This window comes from Coregonus lavaretus, assembly GCF_964263955.1.
Source record: "Coregonus lavaretus genome assembly, chromosome: 8".
NCBI classification, from domain to species: Eukaryota; Metazoa; Chordata; class Actinopteri; order Salmoniformes; family Salmonidae; genus Coregonus; species Coregonus lavaretus.
In genome coordinates, this window is record NC_139995.1 from 16,292,297 (window position 1) to 16,313,104 (window position 20,808).

General features: G+C 40.8%; 1 protein-coding gene and 1 pseudogene across 2 annotated transcripts; one reads left to right on the top strand and one right to left on the bottom strand.

Moving 5' to 3' along the window:
- Positions 1-963: 963 nt before the first annotated feature.
- Positions 964-4,301, bottom strand: arl6ip5a (ADP-ribosylation factor-like 6 interacting protein 5a). Its single transcript, XM_084167047.1, has 3 exons — positions 3,998-4,301; positions 2,196-2,413; positions 964-2,068 (listed from the first exon to the last, which is right to left on the bottom strand). Exons 1-3 carry the CDS (start codon positions 4,174-4,176, stop codon positions 1,890-1,892), a joined length of 576 nt encoding a protein of 191 aa, XP_084023173.1. The 5' UTR covers positions 4,177-4,301; the 3' UTR covers positions 964-1,889.
- A 2,034-nt stretch (positions 4,302-6,335) lies between these two features.
- On the top strand, positions 6,336-20,197 carry LOC311133444 (CCA tRNA nucleotidyltransferase 1, mitochondrial-like; annotated as a pseudogene). Its single transcript, XR_014615369.1, has 6 exons — positions 6,336-6,401; positions 6,797-6,939; positions 17,691-17,813; positions 18,055-18,369; positions 18,512-18,703; positions 19,923-20,197. The product of XR_014615369.1 is annotated as a CCA tRNA nucleotidyltransferase 1, mitochondrial-like (transcript).
- Positions 20,198-20,808: the final 611 nt, after the last annotated feature.

The window sequence follows — 20,808 nt, forward strand, 5'->3', positions numbered from 1 at the left end:
CGAGCTGATTCACACAACAGACATGTTTGTGTGAATCAGTACAAAAGCTGCAGGGGAGAGAGAGAACAAATGCCTCCACTCTGTTCTCTGCTCTGAGACTGTACTTGAGTTTACTGCCGCTGGGGCTTGTGTGTTTGTGTGCTCCCAGGTTGCTCAATGTAGTCTGCATGAAGGAAAAGTACAGCAGGAGGAGACATAAATCACACTTGTGCAGTTCTCTGAGAGGACAGATAAGGCCTTGCAGCTGAACTCTCTCTACCTCTTACTCTTAAAACACTGCACCTGAGTACACCCAGGTCATCACTTCCTGCCGTCTATCTTTCTCTTTCTCTCCATCGCTCTCACACACACACCCTTAAAAAATACACTATTGTTACATAAATCATAAAACGTTCTTGAAAACTTTCTGTGCAAGGCTTTTAAGTGCAGAGTGCAATAGAGTGATTCTTCATGATTTGTAATGAATTTCCAATGTGAGCCAATGAGAGGCCGAAGTAGCTGACACAGCAATCCAGAGGTTTGGCGTTGAGTGACTGCAGATGAATCCACTCTGTCACTGACTGTGCAGTATTCCGCTCTTCACAATAATCTACTGCAGCCTATTGATTAGCATTGGGACAAGTGAGAGAAGGTGGAAGTTACACCATCCATCACCCCGGAGATACTGTGGAGATAAAACAGGGTGAGGTGCTGAGTGAATGCTGATGGGACATGAGTTAGGATCCCACATTCCTTTGAAGTTATAAATCAAACGCTTGTTCAAAGACCATTCGATTATGAAATTCACAATATTAAATATCTCTCATATAGTTTAGGACACAAAGCATTGGCTTGGTTCTTTTGTTTGGTCCTTTTATTAACGTAGAATGTCTGGTTACTTTCCATTCCATGTTGTTATTAAATAAACTTTTACATTTAGTGAGAAGAAACACGCTGTACGAAATGAAACTTGAAACTCTCTTACCGTCAGAATAGTTTAGCAATGATGTTTATTTAACACTTGTTAAAAACAAAAATTCACAACTAATAATTTACAGTGATTTCACAATTTCTCATTCATAGGCAAGGCTGTTAGTTGTTTCTCTTAATTGAAAATAATTAAGCATAGATTAAACACCTCCAGATCCTTTGTTGAGGACTGAGACCAATAAGAAAAGTACTAAAGCTTAGTAGCAAAGTTCTACTCTCCACAAATCAGCATTTTCACATTGCAATGTTTGCATCAATAAAAGGGGGAATGCACAGCACTTTAAAAAGCTCATTCCCTACTGCTTAATTTGCGAGATAATTGTGAATTCATTCATGGAACAATAAACATAGTTCTGTTCGTTTATTTTTCAAACCAAGTGACCTCAATCAGTCAGGTCACAGTTTTGCTTTTAACACCACAATATTTTCACTTGTTATATTTACAAAAGTCACAAAATATAAATAGGTTGTATAAATATTGCAGATAGGATTTGGAAACATTTGCCCACCTACACACACAAATACATTCAACAGGGAAGACTCATTTGCAACTCGTTTGCATAGCATGGATGTGAGACAATTGTGTTGCTGACATCACTACTTGAAAGAAGTGCCCTGACAAGTTCTGGGTGGAATAACACATATCCTGAGGTAAAACTAACGCTTGTGTTTTCAACACGTTCTCTAGTCTAAACACACACACACCTGCATGTGCAATAGGCTATATGGTTTGTAGCTGAAGTTTTCAAACAAGCTGAGATGTATTACAATCATTCCTATTCAACATTGGCTGCATGCAATGAGACTGCACGTTAAAAGGGGGTGTGCAAAGGAATGCTTTCCCATCCGTCAGAGGCCAAGGAGGCTGATAGGGGACCTACGACAACACAGGGACTGTGGCGTGTGTCTGTGTGGAGTTCTCATCCTTCCTTTAGTTTTCCCTCCAGGAATTCCTGGATCTTTTGCAGACTCTCTTCCTGCTGGCCCAGTGCATCCAGTAGAATACCTATTGGTGACTTCTTTAGCCCCGCCCCCTCTATCTTATTCTCCAGTTTATTCTTCATGTTGCGAAGGCGAAATGAGGCGTGTGCAAAGATCACTGAAATCCAAAGAAATAGATGCAGATGAATACTGTTAATTTGCATGACACCTCTCTGCCTAGAACTAATGTGATGACATAACAAAGTGTAGTCTAAAGAAACAATTATTTAAATAAAAAAACGTACAGAGAAGAGGAAATGTGATCCCAAATATGAAGACCATGACACCATCGAAGAGAGACATGAGGAAGTAGCTGGCGACCATTACTGCCATGACAAATAATGTGGGGTTCTGCCTCTTAAAGTCCTTGACCATGGCCTTATTCTCTCCAGCCCACACTGAGCCCAGGAAGACCAGCGACACCACCGCCATGCCCATGAACATCTCCATAGGGTTCAGGAACCTGCAGGGAAGGACAACATAATGAGAAGGTAGGACCATACACTGGCTGGGTGGAGTGGAACAGTTGATCTTTCATACATTGTAGTCAGTGACACCATCTAGTGGTGAAAGATTGTCAACACATCAACATGACTTCCACATTTTTCGAATGAAAATGATTATTACCCCAAAACACTTTTCATTAACAATCAATTTCAAACATTATGGTGACGTGTTACAGAAGTGAATCTACAAATAAAAAGATTACAAAGCAGTAACATTTAATATAACTGGCAAAATAATATTGCCTAATGAAGGATGGAAGGGACTTTTATACAGCAAGTAGTTTTGACATAGCCTATGAAGCAATGTTAGGAATGATATAATTTCCAATGGTTTGTCTCAAACTTTATTCTGACGTTACATCTCCAGACTCCAATGGTGAACTTTCCCCAACCCCCAGTTAATAAGGACAGCTTACTCTCTGTGCTCTATCCATCTCATATTCCTGTTATCTAGAACAGCAGCTGATAAGTGAGCAGGGATTAGAGGCCTAGTAGCTGACCACCATAGCAACAGTGTGTCATCATAATCAAGTAGGCCTAGCCAAAAGATGACTATTTTTAGAAAAACGGACTCCACATTTTTTAAGTGGAAACTCTTCCTCTAAAGTACTTTTTGTGATCAATTGTTAGTAATGTAGTCATGACAGGATACCACTATGTTTCACCATTTGTGAAATAACAATGTCATTATAAATCTAAGCAACAAATGAGACACTAGCAAGGCCTTTATATTCATTTTCTAAAATGATTGTGAAATTAAATTTGAACGTCATAACAGAAAAGCTTAACTACATTTGGAATAAGACTTTGCAAGCAGAGTTTCAGGAGGTAGCAAGACATGAGTCTCTCAACCTGTGAAGCGTGCCCACATCCTCTATGCCCAAAATAGGTCTGGAGACTTTTTGTTTTACCAATCATGCACTCATTCTCCCTTCGCATTTGCCAAGCAATAGCCCTAGCATGCTGCCAACCTTCAGACATGGCAATAGAAGGAGAAAGCTTATTCAGATGAATTGTAAGAAATTACAAAATGGCAACATATGCTTTGGTAGCAATTAACATGGCAGGTAGCTCCTATGTTTAGACTTTAAAGTGAGTCGCTCTGCACCTATAATTATCCAATGAGACCCAACACTTTAATTTCAGGCAGGCATCAGTTAAAGGTACAATCTTGGTTCTGGGAATCTGTTCATCGGTCATGTATAGGCTACCCATTGAAAATTATTCTTGAAGAACTTATGCCTCAGCTCTTAGCACAACTGTTTTACCCTATCATAACCCAACATATACTCAATTGTTCACAAAAAAACAAGAAACACAAATAATGTAGGCCTCTATACATAAACATGTGGCGGGGCTGTCATTTTGCTCAAAAACGAATCCCAGATTGTAGCTTTTATGGACCTCAACACAACAGTTATGGTGATGGCTAGAGTTAACCTAGATGAATTGACAAGGTGATTGTGGCCTACAGTAAAGCAGATGTCCAGATATTTTATGTTCTCGATAAAAAATTGTGGACAGTGTCTCATGCTACTTACCCCACAATAAGGAAAACCATGATAGCCATTGCCAAATAGTTTGTCTGATAGTAAAGCAAGTTGTTGACAACCCTGTTGTTCCATTTAGGTAAATCTCTCACGTCTGGTTTAGCAAATCGGTCAGAACCTGGGAAGAAATCGTCCCAGGGTCGCAGCGGTGTGAGTTCTACCTTAGCCATTTGGTACTGTATGAAGACTATAAAATATAATTAATGTGGTTGTTGTAGGCTGCAGAAAGTATTTATTGCTACAGCAAACGGAAGATAACGCTTAACTGTCATTAAAACAATACCCCTTCAATTTCTCGCGATAGCTTTCAAACCAACCAGTCAACCAAACGATGTATACAAATAAATATTTATAAACATACTAGATGACGTCCTGGGGTACTGTTTTGAAGCATATTCGCCTCCATCTTGGAACACCCCCACCGCCGTAAACAAATATTTTGGAAGCTATAGAAATGCATTTATGAATGTCTAAATTTGTTTTTTCCACGTTTATTCTATTAGACACCTTCATGCATTAAATTATATTATGTGAACTAAACATACAAATAAAACATGAAAAATATATATATATATAAAAACATTTTCCTTAAAGAGTAATTTTTTAAAAACGTTATAGTGTTACTGTCACCACTACAACAACAACAACAACAAAAACTGAAATACATGTAATTTTGTCCTTTAAACATTTAATTGAAATACTGTAGAATTCCATTAATTCCTATGGAGGACTAAGCCATATGGGGAGTGCCAATATGGCTGACAGGTGGACCTCTTTCTCAAACCCTCACACTGGCCGATACAGAGAATCAGCAATCCACGGTTTATATACTCATTGATATAAACCCTGGGTTGGGCTTGCCATGTATTGGCCATTGAGCGGCTTTGAAGCCACCGGTCGGCCATATTGGCACTCCCCAGTAATGTTGTCGCGATACCAGAATTTTGACTTCGATACCAGGTTTAGTATAACGATACTCGATACCATCATGATGCTAGATGCCATCAAGATACTCATTTTACATTTTACATTTTAGTCATTTAGCAGACTCTATTATCCAGAGCGACTTACAGTTAGTGAGTGCATACATTTTCATACTCAATACCAAAATGATACCACTACAAAAAAAAAGGCTTGTAGCCAAAGTCACAGAATGGCACTTGATCCAGACAGATCTTTTGAGTTAAATATCATTACATTTTAAATGTATGATTTTTGAACGTATGCATTAATTAATCAATCATACAATCAATTTGACTTTGTTTTTTTACCAATCAAACTACATAACAACATAATGGTAATCATTTATTTGAATGGTATATCTCTAGAATATTGATAAACTGGGAAAATAAAGATGTAGCCTTATTTATATTACAATTTCATTCATATTCAATACGAGTGTGTGCATGCATTGATTTATTGAGCTTGTTTTGGCTGATTTCATGGGGCTACAGATTAAAAACAATTAGGGACTTATTTTATTGTACTGATCAACAACTTTTGCATAGAAGAAGCAAGTTGTTTTGAATGAGGCATCAGCTATGGGGCTCTCGCACTATAAGGGGGCATTTGCTGCGTTTGTAGACATGTCACTTTCAAAACAAATGGGAACTCGGACATCTCCGACTTCAGTGCGTTCAAGACAACTGGGAACTCGGAAAAAAATACAAGCTCCGACTGGGAAAAATCGTTTTTAACGGTCATCCTACTCGGAATTCCAACTCGGGAACTTGGACCTCTTTCTAGAGCTCGGACTTCCAACCTGAAGATCACTGACGTCATGACCTCATATTGTTTTTTTTAGAGTTCCCAGTAGTCTTGAATGCACCAAAAGACTTGATCCTCTCCCAATCAGTAGATGAAGTGAGACACATTTTACAGAAGTACCGTATGTACACAAATTATAGTACCGAACCGTTTTTCATGTTCTAGTATCGAAAAAGTACCGACGTTTCGGTACACGGTGCAACACGAATCTCTCTGATTAAGTTTTATATATGTTAGAGTGATCTGATGAATAAATGTAAGAGTCATCACCATATATTTCCAGTCTCTTTTCATCTGTGTCTAGCTCAGTCAAATTGAAATGACAAGTGAAATTATGACATTTAGTATTTCGTTTTGGGGAAATGTTCGGTGACACTGCGCAAGAGTCATAACAAATGAACAGACGTAGGACGCAAAAGTGTACAACAAATTAACAGTTCATGCAAATAATCTTCGCATGACATCGCACGTTGTTTCGTCTTTACCCCGCCCTTTTTATGACGAACCGCACTCTTATTGGTCAGCAAGCTCGTGTTGTGAAAGTATATTTCCTGCTGTTGAACAAGAATGGAATGGGCGTTTCTAACAACACTCCCAAAGTAGCGAAATTCTTCACATTTTGTTGAAGGTCAGTTCACATGAAATTGATACCCAGCAGCATGATGATACAAGTATACCAGATTTACTTGTTTTATATATATATATATATATATATATATATATATATATATATATATATATATCGCTCACACGAGCCAATATGCTTGCTTCAGTTAGCTACTGTACTGTAGCTATCTAACGTTAGCTAGTGGAACCTGGAATGTGAGAAATCTGGAATCCATGTCTGCAGGCTAGCTACTAGCTGTAATGAAATGTCTACGGTAGTTGCTTGGTCACTAGGGTTAGCTTACGTTAGCTGAATGTGTGTTGCAACCACCACTAACGTTAGTTCATTCATTGCCACTGCACATCATAGCTAGCTAACCACAGCTAGCTATAACTAACAGTCCCTCTGCTCAACAGCATCTAGAGGTGGGGGAGAATCCTGAATCCTGTGGTGATTAGCAGAGTTCGTCTCACTTGGAGTTCCAGAAGTCTCTTTACCATGCAGCTGAAGACTACAGAGTTCCAGTCCTTATTCAGTGATGGACTGAATGGCATAGCAGGTGAGAGCAGAAGCCAGGTCTACTCTTATCACATTATCATCAACTTTGACTTAGCTAACTACCAACCAATTTAGCTGTATCCAAGTCTAGGAATTCATAGTTGCCTTTGAAGGTCGGTGGCATGCAAATTCATTGGCAGAAGTTGATCCTCACAAGTTCTTTTTTTTCTTTTTTCTTTTTGGGGGGGTAGATCCGCTTTAATATTGCAGATAGATTGTAAATTCCATCGATGTAATTGTCTGCATCACTTCCAAACCCCCATATGTTTTTTTCTTTGTTTTTTTCCCTCTTGCATATATATATATATATATATATATATATATATATATATATACATACATACATATACGCATATACATACATATACATACATATCCTTTAAAATATATATATATATATATATTTCCCTTTTATTACTTTCCAACCCCACCATCCCTTCCATAATTGGAGTAAACTAGTGAACAACAATGCTTAGGCCTCTACTTCATGCTTATACATACTACATACATTTTATGGACACAGTCAATAATTATATTTTGTTTGTTTTTAATCCTGAACTTCCTCCGATCATTTTCATGATGTCCATCTGGTATGCTTCTACAGTGAGGGAAAAAAGTATTTGATCCCCTGCTGATTTTGTACGTTTGCCCACTGACAAAGACATGATCAGTGTATAATTTTAATGGTAGGTTTATTTGAACAGTGAGAGACAGAATAACAACAAAAAAATCCAGAAAAACGCATGTCAAAAATGTTATAAATTGATTTGCATTTTAATGAGGGAAATAAGTATTTGACCCCTCTGCAAAACATGACTTAGTACTTGGTGGCAAAACCCTTGTTGGCAATCACAGAGGTCAGACGTTTCTTGTAGTTGGCCACCAGGTTTGCACACATCTCAGGAGGGATTTTGTCCCTCTTTGCAGATCTTCTCCAAGTCATTAAGGTTTCGAGGCTGATGTTTGGCAACTCGAGCCTTCAGCTCCCTCCACAGATTTCCTATGGGATTAAGGTCTGGAGACTGGCTAGGCCACTCCAGGACCTTAATGTGCTTCTTCTTGAGCCTCTCCTTTGTTGCCTTGGCCGTGTGTTTTGGGTCATTGTCATGTTGGAATACCCATCCACGACCCATTTTCATTGCCCTGGCTGAGGGAAGGAGGTTCTCACCCAAGATTTGATGGTACATGGCCCCGTCCATCGTCCCTTTGATGCGGTGAAGTTGTCCTGTCCCCTTAGCAGAAAAACACCCCCAAAGCATGATGTTTCCACCTCCATGTTTGATGGTGGGGATGGTGTTCCTGGGGTCATAGGCAGCATTCATCCTCCTCCAAACATGGCGAGTTGAGTTGATGCCAAAGAACTTGATTTTGGTCTCATCTGACCACAACACTTTCACCCAGTTCTCCTCTGAATCATTCAGATGTTCATTGGCAAACTTCAGACGGCCCTGTATATGTGCTTTCTTGAGCAGGGGGACCTTGCGGGCGCTGCAGGATTTCAGTCCTTCACGGTGTAGTGTGTTACCAATTGTTTTCTTGGTGACTATGGTCCCAGCTGCCTTGAGATCATTGACAAGATTTTCCCGTGTAGTTCTGGGCTGATTCCTCACCGTTCTCATGATTATTGCAACTCCACGAGGTGATATCTTGCATGGAGCCCCAGGCCGAGGGAGATTGACAGTTCTTTTGTGTTACTTCCATTTGCGAATAATCGCACCAACTGTTGTCACCTTCTCACCAAGCTGCTTGGCGATGGTCTTGTAGCCCATTCCAGCCTTGTGTAGGTCTACAATCTTGTCCCTGACATCCTTGGAGCGCTCTTTGGTCTTGGCCATGGTGGAGAGTTTGGAATCTGATTGATTGATTGCTTCTGTGGACAGGTGTCTTTTATACAGGTAACAAGCTGAGATTAGGAGCACACCCTTTAAGAGTGTGTTCCTAATCTCAGCTCGTTACCTGTATAAAAGACACCTGGGTGCCAGAAATCTTTCTGATTGAGAGGGGGTCAAATACTTATTTCCCTCATTAAAATGCAAATCAATTTATAACATTTTTGACATGCGTTTTTCTGGATTTTTTTTATTTATTCTGTCCCTCACTGTTCAAATAAACCTACCATTAAAATGATAGACTGATCATTTCTTTGTCAGTGGGCAAACGTACAAAATCAGCAGGGGATCAAATACTTTTTTCCCTCACTGTATATGCCATATCTTTCTAACTGTGCTCTTTCACAAAAGCTCACAATATATAACCTATATAGTTATTATGGACACAGCATGTCTTACACTAGTTATCTTGTTGTTATTAGTTATTGTTATTAGTCCCATCCTTCAGCTCATTCAACACCTCCCATATATCTCTTAACACCATCCATATTGGATTTCTATTTGCCATATATTTTTCAACTGTACTGTGATGTTTTACAAAAGTTCTGAACCTTTCTATTCTCATTGTTTCTACAGTTTGTGAATTGAAAATAAACATTTTTGCTAAAAGTATTATTATGTTATTGATTGATTGACTATGACTTTTCAGATCACCCAGTAGTGCTATATGCAGGGTCAGCTCCATGCAAATATTGCAATCCTTCAGCCATTCCTGGACCTGTGTCCAGAAACAAGCTTCAAATGGACAGTACCAAAACAAATGATCTAATGATTCTGTCTCTTCACAGCCAAATCTGCAGAGCTGGGAAGATTGTATCTGCCATACAAATAACATTCTATTGGTAGCAAGAATTTTATATAATAATTAAAATTGAAAAATTCTAAGTTTTGAATCCGGCGTCGTTTTGCGTATCAGTTCATAAACACTATGCCATGGAATCGGTACATCAAAAATCTCTTCCCAACTATTTTGCAATCTATATGGGACGGCTGTCAATCTTTTGATCCTTAAATTAAACTGGTAAACTTTTTTAGTTATCACAATTTTCTTTAACCAATTATGTTCTTTAATACAAGGCCGACAGACAAGTTCCTTACTTTCTCCCCCTTCCACTTTCCTCTTCCATTTTTGCGGTAATGCTGCAATTATTTGGTTGTAATTTTGGGTAGAGCAGACATTTCCATATGTTTTTGTTAGCTGCATATGCAACATAACTCCACCATTCCTACCGATAATATCATTTACGAAGATTATACCTTTTATAAACATTTTCTAAAAAAATTACGTTTTTTTTAATCAATTAGTATATTTGAGTTTAACCACAATATTTGTTGCAATATATGTTCTGTCATTTCTGGAGGATTAAATTGAAATTGCAACCAACTTTCTATGGCTTGTTTTAGAAATAGTGATATTTGGGAGATTATTTCCTTTTCAAATAACTGAAAGTGAGGGGTTGTAATCTGAATAAAGGGAAAAAGTCCCTTCTTGAACATTGGGTGAAACAATCTTACTAGATTGCTAGAGAACCAGTTCGGATTTAAGGATCATTTTTGTATGACTGAAGCTTTTAGTGATAGGTCTAATGCTTTAATATTTAATAATTTCTGTCCTCCGAATTCATATTCATTATATAAATAGGCCCGTTTAATTTTGCCTGGCTTGCCATTCCAAATAAAATGGAATATTTTTTTCTCATATAATTTAAAAAACTGTTCGCTAGGCGTAGGCAAGACCATAAACAAATAGGTAAACTGGGATAATACTAAAGAGCTAATCAGGGTGATTTTTCCACAAATTGACAGGTATTTACCTTTCCATGGTAGCAAGAGCTTATCTATTTTTGCTAACTTTCTATTAAAATGTATTGAAGTGAGATCATTTATTTCATTTGGGATACAGTGGGGAAAAAAGTATTTAGTCAGCCACCAATTGTGCAAGTTCTCCCACTTAAAAAGATGAGAGAGGCCTGTAATTTTCATCATAGGTACATGTCAACTATGACAGACAAAATGAGAAAAGAAAAATCCAGAAAATCACATTGTAGGATTTTTAATGAATTTATTTGCAAATTATGGTGGAAAATAAGTATTTGGTCAATAACAAAAGTTTCTCAATACTTTGTTATATACCCTTTGTTGGCAATGACACAGGTCAAATGTTTTCTGTAAGTCTTCACAAGGTTTTCACACACTGTTGCTGGTATTTTGGCCCATTCCTCCATGCAGATCTCCTCTAGAGCAGTGATGTTTTGGGGCTGTCGCTGGGCAACACAGACTTTCAACTCCCTCCAAAGATTTTCTATGGGGTTGAGATCTGGAGACTGGCTAGGCCACTCCAGGACCTTGAAATGCTTCTTACGAAGCCACTCCTTTGTTGCCCGGGCGGTGTGTTTGGGATCATTGTCATGCTGAAAGACCCAGCCACGTTTCATCTTCAATGCCCTTGCTGATGGAAGGAGGTTTTCACTCAAAATCTCACGATACATGGCCCCATTCATTCTTTCCTTTACACGGATCAGTCGTCCTGGTCCCTTTGCAGAAAAACAGCCCCAAAGCATGATGTTTCCACCCCCATGCTGCACAGTAGGTATGGTGTTCTTTGGATGCAACTCAGCATTCTTTGTCCTCCAAACACGACGAGTTGAGTTTTTACCAAAAAGTTATATTTTGGTTTCATCTGACCATATGACATTCTCCCAATCCTCTTCTGGATCATCCAAATGCACTCTAGCAAACTTCAGACGGGCCTGGACATGTACTGGCTTAAGCAGGGGGACACGTCTGGCACTGCAGGATTTGAGTCCCTGGCGGCGTAGTGTGTTACTGATGGTAGGCTTTGTTACTTTGGTCCCAGCTCTCTGCAGGTCTTCACTTGGTCCCCCGTGTGGTTCTTGTGATCATTTTTGACCCCACAGGGTGAGATCTTGCGTGGAGCCCCAGATCGAGGGAGATTCTCAGTGGTCTTGTATGTCTTCCATTTCCTAATAATTGCTCCCACAGTTGATTTCTTCAAACCAAGCTGCTTACCCATTGCAGATTCAGTCATCCCAACCTGGTGCAGGTCTACAATTTTGTTTCTGGTGTCCTTTGACAGCTCTTTGGCCTTGGCCATAGTGGAGTTTGGAGTGTGACTGTTTGAGGTTGTGGACAGGTGTCTTTTATACTGATAACAAGGTCAAACAGGTGCCATTAATACAGGTAACGAGTGGAGGACAGAGGAGCCTCTTAAAGAAGAAGTTACAGGTCTGTGAGAGCCAGAAATCTTGCATGTTTGTAGGTGACCAAATACTTATTTTCCACCACAATTTGTAAATAAATTCATTAAAAATGTGATTTTCTGGAGAAAAAAAATTCTCAATTTGTCTGTCATAGTTGACGTGTACCTATGATGAAAATTACAGCCCTCTCTCATCTTTTTAAGTGGGAGAACTTGCACAATTGGTGTCTGACTAAATACTTTTTTCCCCACTGTATACAGGCCCGTCTGAAGTTTGCCTATGAACATCTGAATGATTCAGAGGAGAACTGGGTGAAAGTGTTGTGGTCAGATGAGACCAAAATCGAGCTCTTTGGCATCAACTCAACTCGCCGTGTTTGGAGGAGGAGGAATGCTGCTTATGACCTCAATAACACCATCCCCACCTTAATACATGGAGGTGGAAACATTATGCTTTGGGGGTGTTTTTCTGCTAAGGGGACAGGACAACTTCACCGCGTCAAAGGGACGATGGACGGCGCCATGTACCGTCAAATCTTGGGTGAGAACCCCCTTTCCCTCAGCCAGGTCATTGAAAATGGGTCGTGGATGGGTATTCCAGCATGACAATGACCCAAAACACACGGCCAAGGCAACAAAGGAGTGGCTCAAGAAGAAGCACATTAAGGTCCTGGAGTGGCCTAGCCAGTCTCCAGACCTTAATCCCATAGACAATCTGTGGAGGGAGCTGAAGGTTGGAGTTGCCAAACGTCAGCCTCAAAACCTTAATGACTTGGAGAAGATCTGCAAAGAGGAGTGGGACAAAATCCCTCCTGAGATGTGTGCAAACCTGGTGGCCAACTACAAGAAACATCTGACCTCTGTGATTGCCAACAAGGGTTTTGCCACCAAGTACTAAGTCATGTTTTGCAGAGGGGTCAAATACTTATTTCCCTCATTAAAATGCAAATCAATTTATAACATTTTTGACATGCGTTTTTCTGGATTTTTTTTTTGTTATTCCGTCTCTCACTGTTCAAATAAACCTACCATTAAAATTATAGACTGATCATGTCTTTGTCAGTGGGCAAACGTACAAAATCAGCAGGGGATCAAAAACTTTTTTTCCCTCACTGTATATGGCAATTATATGATGGTCAAGTCAAGATGACTAGCTTGATTGAGTCGCCGCCATGTACAGTGGGGAGAACAAGTATTTGATACACTGTCGATTTTGCAGGTTTTCCTACTTACAAAGCATGTAGAGGTCTGTAATTTTTATCATAGGTACACTTCAACAAAAATCCAGAAAATCACATTGTATGATTTTTAAGTAATTCATTTGCATTTTATTGCATGACATAAGTATTTGATCACCTACCAACCAGTAAGAATTCCGGCACTCACAGACCTGTTAGTTTTTCTTTAAGAAGCCCTCCTGTTCTCCACTCATTACCTGTATTAACTGCACCTGTTTGAACTCGTTACCTGTATAAAAGACACCTGTCCACAAACTCAATCAAACACATTCCAACCTCTCCACAATGGCCAAGACCAGAGAGCTGTGTAAGGACATCATGGATAAAATTGTAGACCTGCACAAGGCTGGGATGGGCTACAGGACAATAGGCAAGCAGCTTGGTGAGAAGGCAACAACTGTTGGCGCAATTATTAGAAAATGGAAGAAGTTCTAGATGACGGTCAATCGCCCTCGGTCTGGGGCTCCATGCAAGATCTCACCTCGTGGGGCATCAATGATAATGAGGAAGGTGAGGGATCAGCCCAGAACTATACGGCAGGACCTGGTCAATGACCTGAAGAGAGCTGGGACCACAGTCTCAAAGAAAACCATTAGTAACACACTATGCCGTCATGGATTAAAATCCTGCAGCGCACGCAAGGTCCCCCTGCTCAAGCCAGCGCATGTCCAGGCCCGTCTGAAGTTTGCCAATGACCATCTGGATGATCCAGAGGAGGAATGGGAGAAGGTCATGTGGTCTGATGAGACAAAAATATAGCTTTTTGGTCTAAACTCCACTCGCTGTGTTTGGAGGAAGAAGAAGGATGAGTACAACCCCAAGAACACCATCCCAACTGTGAAGCATGGAGGTGGAAACATCATTCTTTGGGGATGCTTTTCTGCAAAGGGGACAGGACGACTGCACCGTATTGAGGGGAGGATGGATGGGGCCATGTATCGCGAGATCTTGGCCAACAACCTCCTTCCCTCAGTAAGAGCATTGAAGATGGATCGTGGCTGGGTCTTCCAGCATGAAACACACAGCCAGGGCAACTAAGGAGTGGCTCCGTAAGAAGCATCTCAAGGTCCTGGAGTGGCCTAGCCAGTCTCCAGACCTGAACCCAATAGAAAATCTTTGGAGGGAGCTGAAAGTCCGTATTGCCCAGCGACAGCCCCGAAACCTGAAGGATCTGGAGAAGGTCTGTATGGCGGAGTGGGCGAAAATCGCTGCTGCAGTGTGTGCAAACCTGGTCAAGACCTACAGGAAACGTATGATCTCTGTAATTGCAAACAAAGGTTTCTGTACCAAATATTAAGTTCTGTTTTTCTGATGTATCAAATACTTATATCATGCAATAAAATGCAAATGAATTACTTAAAAATCATACAATGTGATTTTCTGGATTTTTGTTTTAGATTCCGTCTCTCACAGTTGAAGTGTACCTATGATAAAAAATTACAGACCTCTACATGCTTTGTAAGTAGGAAAACCTGCAAAATCGCCAGTGTATCAAATACTTGTTCTCCCCACTGTATATCTCACTAGATCAGGATATTTAAGCCTCCATATATCAACTAGTTCTAATGTATCCATGACATTCACAATTTCCTTAAGAGCATGAGGGTGATTGTTTGTAGTGTGATTTCCTTTACGGTCCATTGAGCTATTTAAAACGGTATTATAATCTCCCACCATAATAATAGAGTCTTGAATTGCTTGCAAGGTCGATAATTTATTAAATATATTTTCAAAGAAGTGTGGATCATCATTATTTAATGAGCCATATTTGTTTAAGGTCCAATAACATATTTAAAATAATCCATCTACCTTGCATATCTGTTTGGACAATTTGCACATTCGGATTGAAATTACTGTTAATTAATATCAACCCTTTTGAGTTTCTTAGCCCATGGGAGAAGTATATTTCCCCCCCCCCCCCCCCCCCCCATTTATTTTTCCACGCAACTTCATCTAGAATTGTTGAATGGGTTTCCTGTAAACAATAGATATTATATTCCTTCTCTTTGAGCCATGTAAATATTGTTCTTCTTTTGTTATTATCTGCTAAGCCATTACAATTATAACTGGCTATACTTATTTCACCACATACCATAATGAGATACAAGTTTCAAATCTATTTGTCATTATATATGTTTGTAAATTTACCAATAGAAAATACCATAGTGATTGAGTGTCCATATAGCTATACCATGACATTTGCAATGTTACTAAATAACCCTCCAATTGTTCTCCACTATTCCCCCCGCTAAAACCCCTCCCCATCCTAAGTTGGGTTTTCATCCCAGTGATCAGCATACCACCCCTGTCCCCCCGGATCCCTATGCCCCCGAGTGGCCAGGACCCATCCATCGAAAACATCACATAGTGCCACCCACAAAACATAAGCAGGTCCACCGCCAAAAGCATTTCCAATGCTCTCACCTCAATATACACTGCTCAAAAAAATTAAGGGAACACTAAAATAACACATCCTAGATCTGAATGATTGAAATAATCTTATTAAATACTTTTTTCTTTACATAGTTGAATGTGCTGACAACAAAATCACACAAAAATTATCAATGGAAATCAAATTTATCAACCCATGGAGGTCTGGATTTGGAGTCACCCTCAAAATTAAAGTGGAAAACCACACTACAGGCTGATCCAACTTTGATGTAATGTCCTTAAAACAAGTCAAAATGAGGCTCAGTAGTGTGTGTGGCCTCCACGTGCCTGTATGACCTCCCTACAGCGCCTGGGCATGCTCCTGATGAGGTGGCGGATGGTCTCCTGAGGGATCTCCTCCCAGACCTGGACTAAAGCATCCGCCAACTCCTGGACAGTCTGTGGTGCAACGTGGCATTGGTGGATGGAGCGAGACATGATGTCCCAGATGTGCTCAATTGGATTCAGGTCTGGGGAACGGGCGGGCCAGTCCATAGCCACATGAGGTCTAGCATTGTCTTGCATTAGGAGGAACCCAGGGCCAACCGCACCAGCATATGGTCTCACAAGGGGTCTGAGGATCTCATCTCGGTACCTAATGGCAGTCAGGCTACCTCTGGCGAGCACATGGAGGGCTGTGCGGCCCCCCCAAAGAAATGCCACCCCACACCATGACTGACCCACCGCCAAACCGGTCATGCTGGAGGATGTTGCAGGCAGCAGAACGTTCTCCACGGCGTCTCCAGACTCTGTCACGTCTGTCACGTGCTCAGTGTGAACCTGCTCTCATCTGTGAAGAGCACAGGGCGCCAGTGGCGAATTTGCCAATCTTGGTGTTCTCTGGCAAATGCCAAACGTCCTGCACGGTGTTGGGCTGTAAGCACAACCCCCACCTGTGGACGTCGGGCCCTCATACCACCCTCATGGAGTCTGTTTCTGACCATTTGAGCAGACACATGCACATTTGTGGCCTGCTGGAGGTCATTTTGCAGGGCTCTGGCAGTGCTCCTCCTGCTCCTCCTTGCACAAAGGCGGAGGTAGCGGTCCTGCTGCTGGGTTGTTGCCCTCTTACGGCCTCCTCCACGTCTCCTTATGTACTGGCCTGTCTCCTGGTAGCGCCTCCATGCTCTGGACACTACGCTGACAGACACAGCAAACCTTCTTGCCACAGCTCGCATTGATGTGCCATCCTGGATGAGCTGCACTACCTGAGCCACTTGTGTGGGTTGTAGACTCCGTCTCATGCTACCACTAGAGTGAAAGCACTGCCAGCATTCAAAAGTGACAAAAACATCAGCCAGGAAGCAAAGGAACTGAGAAGTGGTCTGTGGTCACCACCTGCAAAACCAGTCCTTTATTGGGGGTGTCTTGCTAATTGCCTATAATTTCCACCTGTTGTCTATTCCATTTGCACAAGAGCATGTGACATTTATTGTCAATCAGTGTTGCTTCCTAAGTGGACAGTTTGATTTCACAGAAGTGTGATTGACTTGGAGTTACATTGTGTTGTTTAAGTGTTCACTTTATTTTTTTGAGCAGTGTATTTATATAGCTATTTAAAAAAGATCTATTCAAATATCTTGCATATCTTATTTTCCATCATTATCAATTAATGTGCGTAATAATGTCGGCAGTTCATGCGTAGGATTTTAACCTATAACCCGAAATGCCATTGTATTACATTACATTTCATTTTTAACAAGCAACTACCACTTCAGCAAACAACCACTGCGATTCAACCCCCCCCCCCCCCCCACGAGACACAAACTCGCACACACACATGCACGCACACTCGCTCACACCCTCTCAAGTTCTTTTTTTCTTCTCTACTTAGTGATGAGGCCAGGACTTGAGAAGCAGGTTTGGATCAGAATGTATTAATCAGTGTGTCTACTTGTTTTGTAATTATATTGGGTGATGCAGGGGTCAATGCATGTCAACAGTATAGATCTTATCAACTTATGTATTTAGGCAGTTTGAGCTGAGGATAGCAGGGGGTGCAGTGCGGGACCTCTTGTCTGGGAAGCGGACAGAGGATGTGGACTTTGCGACCATGGCAACACCAGAGGAGATGAAGAGCATGTTCCAGACTGCCCGAGTAAGAGCATCCCAAGATTACCATTACGTTTGACCAGCTATACACAAGTATTCCCTGCAATCCAATTAAAGATACAGGATGTAAGACTGCTGTTGTGAAAGAAAGTTATGTTGTCTTTCACTAGCTACCTTTCTTTTTACAATCCGATTTTTCCATGATGGGAAAAATCACAGTGCAAATGATGCTGTACAGGATGTGTGTATGACTTTAAAACACATGATATTTGTCTTTTCATCTATAGCTTCACAATGAGAACTTTGAGGTGACCACACTGCGCATGGATGTTCAGACTGATGGACGGCATGCAGAGGTTCACTACAGACTGGCAGAAAGGCGCAGAGACCTCACCATCAACTCCATGTTTAGGTGTATTTATAGTATATATTCACCTCTTCTGACATTAATGCCAAAAAAACATTTGTTTGATTTCTGTCCAAACAGGGTTAGATGGGACTCAAAATGGATATGAGGACCTCAAAAACCGAAAGGTTCGGTTTGTTGGCAGCGCTGAGCAAAGGATTCAGGAGGACTACTTGAGAATATTATGGTACTTCAGGTAATCCAGAGTTGTCTGGGGTGTAAATGGGCCAGGTGTTAATTTTGGACTTGGCTATGGCTATTAACAAATGAAACTTTAGTATGTGAGGGTATCTGCATGTCGTTTTTGTCCTTGTCAATATCTCCGGGTCTGCCCCCAGGTTTTATGGTCGGGTGTCAGTCAAGGCAGGGCAACATGACCCTGCCACCCTGGAGGCTATCAGGGAGAACGCCCGTGGTCTAGCAGCCATATCAGGGGAGCACATCTGGGTTTAGCTGAAAGATGGTGTTAGGCAACCATGCTGCCCACCTACTAGAGGTCATGTATGAGCTGGGCCTGGCTCAGTACATAGGTGAGGTAGAAAGCCCTGTTTCCCTAGGAACTATGGTATGGGGAGATGTCAAATATGTCATCATTCGTTACTCCAAAGGACCATTCTATGAATTAAATGTAGGTAAAGTCCCAAAAAATCATGGCCTTTTTTTGTCCTGGTTTTGTGAGGATCACCCAAAACCTTGATTAAACAGTAGTGCTGAGTAATTAGTGCTTTTTGAGATCGTTTCGGTTAGATTATTTAAAGAAATATCACGGTTTTCAATTTCGGTGACATTTGTTAAAATATATACATTAAATGCATTATGACATTTTTTTAATAGAAATTCCAAAGCCAAAAATAGTGAACATTCAATTACCAAAACATTGACAATATTCCATAGTCTCTGTCAGGTCCACATTTGGTAGACATCAAACTGTCTCTATCCCTCTCTCTTATCATTGTGTTGTGTATATTCCTCTCTCATGCGGTCTGTGTGTATCTAACCTAACGTAGCAGGCGTAAAAGTGTATCCATCTTTGTCTGAGCTGGAAACAACAGCTGCAATGGATGATGGTAATTTTAGTTAATTACCACGTTTCTGCGCTGAACTATGTTTAATATTTCCTTAATGACAACTCCCTTCAGCCCAGCGTCCCAGATAGTTTGTGACTTGATTTCTCTTATGAATTATTTGATTCCTCTCTAGAGAAACGGCGCGTTGGGTTTACAAAAAAAAACTAAATGCAATTCAAGTAATTGAACCGACTTAGGTCAATTAGTTGTTTAATAACCAAAAAACCCTTTCGGTTACTCACTCAGCACTATTAAATAGCCTAAATGTTCAGTGGGATAAACAAGCTGCTTTCACCCTAAAGCCATTTCTCAAAACAAAATAGAAAATTCCTGGATTAACTTTTTTTTTTTCTTCCCATAAAATAAACATTAATTCTGTTCACTGCATTGGTTAAAAGAAGACCACCTTTCTGAGATATGATTATAGGACATTTAAACCAATCCCACATTACTCATTATCCTTTCATTGCTCTAATCTCACCATGCACCATTGAGAATTGGCAAACTATCCAGTTATCCACTATTTCAGTTACTCTTATTGACTGAATCCAAACTAAACCCTAAAGTATGCATGTAGGAGTCATGGTGACAGATCACTAGAAATGTTCTCAGCCAGAGCATAGATTTTTTTTTAGATGGTCCCATAATTATAGTTATGGAAGAGTTATGCTTTTATTCCCAGGTTTACCTGCAGAGGGTGACGTGGAGGAGATGCAGCGGGTCTGGCAGCATGTGAAGGACCATTCTCCCAAGCCCATGACTGTCCTGTCTGCCCTGTTCCGCTGCTCTGAAGAGGTGGAGAAGATGGACCTGAGGCTGAAGGTCTCCAGGGAGGAGAAGAACCTGGGTCTGTTCCTGGTCAAACACAGACGAGACCTCCATAAATCGCAGGGTGATCCAGACAGCCTGAAGCCCTACACTGACTTTATCATAGATGTAAGCACAGCCATTGCATAACAAAATGAGTTGATGTAATGATACTTACTGTATTTAGAATTTTAAGACTGTCTAGATGATGTCCTTTTGGAACTGAGTTTGCACTGGATGGACTAACCTGATAGCAGCACATGGTCTAGTAGATCATTTCTATGTATCTTGTTTGCGGAGTCGAGAGGTGGATGCTCAAAGTAAAGTGTGTGAGCTGTTTAAGTACCAGTGGGAGGACAAGTTACTGGCAGAGATGTGCAGATGGTCCATTCCTCGCTTCCCCGTGAGTAGGCACGACTTGAGGAAGATGGGCATTACCTCTGGCAAGGAGATCGGCACTATCCTACAGAACCTACGAGACGTGTGGAAAAAGAGCTGTTACCAAATGGACAAAGATGAGCTTCTTAGTCATGTCAACAAGACACACAGTGTGTGCAGGGCTGGAAGGGGGTGAGTGTGTGTGTGCAAGGCCCTTCTGCTGACTGAAATCTGTTGATTGCACTGGATCACAGAACTGTATACGTCTGCAACTAGCAGGTGTTACCCCCACATACACCTTTGTTGATTTTCTAGACTGAGTGTTGGATATGAGAATGAGCGAGAAAGCCTACATTTTTACTATGTTGAAATTAACTAATTTA

Bases quoted from the DNA above. Each gene is read 5' to 3' on its own strand.
- arl6ip5a (XM_084167047.1), bottom strand. From the start codon at position 4,176: ATGGCTAAGGTAGAACTCACACCGCTGCGACCCTGGGACGATTTCTTC. The intron at 2,414-3,997 runs GTAAGTAGCATG...CCTTCCCTGCAG, and splicing joins ATGGTTTTCCTTATTGTGGG to GTTCCTGAACCCTATGGAGA. The intron at 2,069-2,195 runs GTACGTTTTTTT...TTTGGATTTCAG, and splicing joins GATCACATTTCCTCTTCTCT to TGATCTTTGCACACGCCTCA.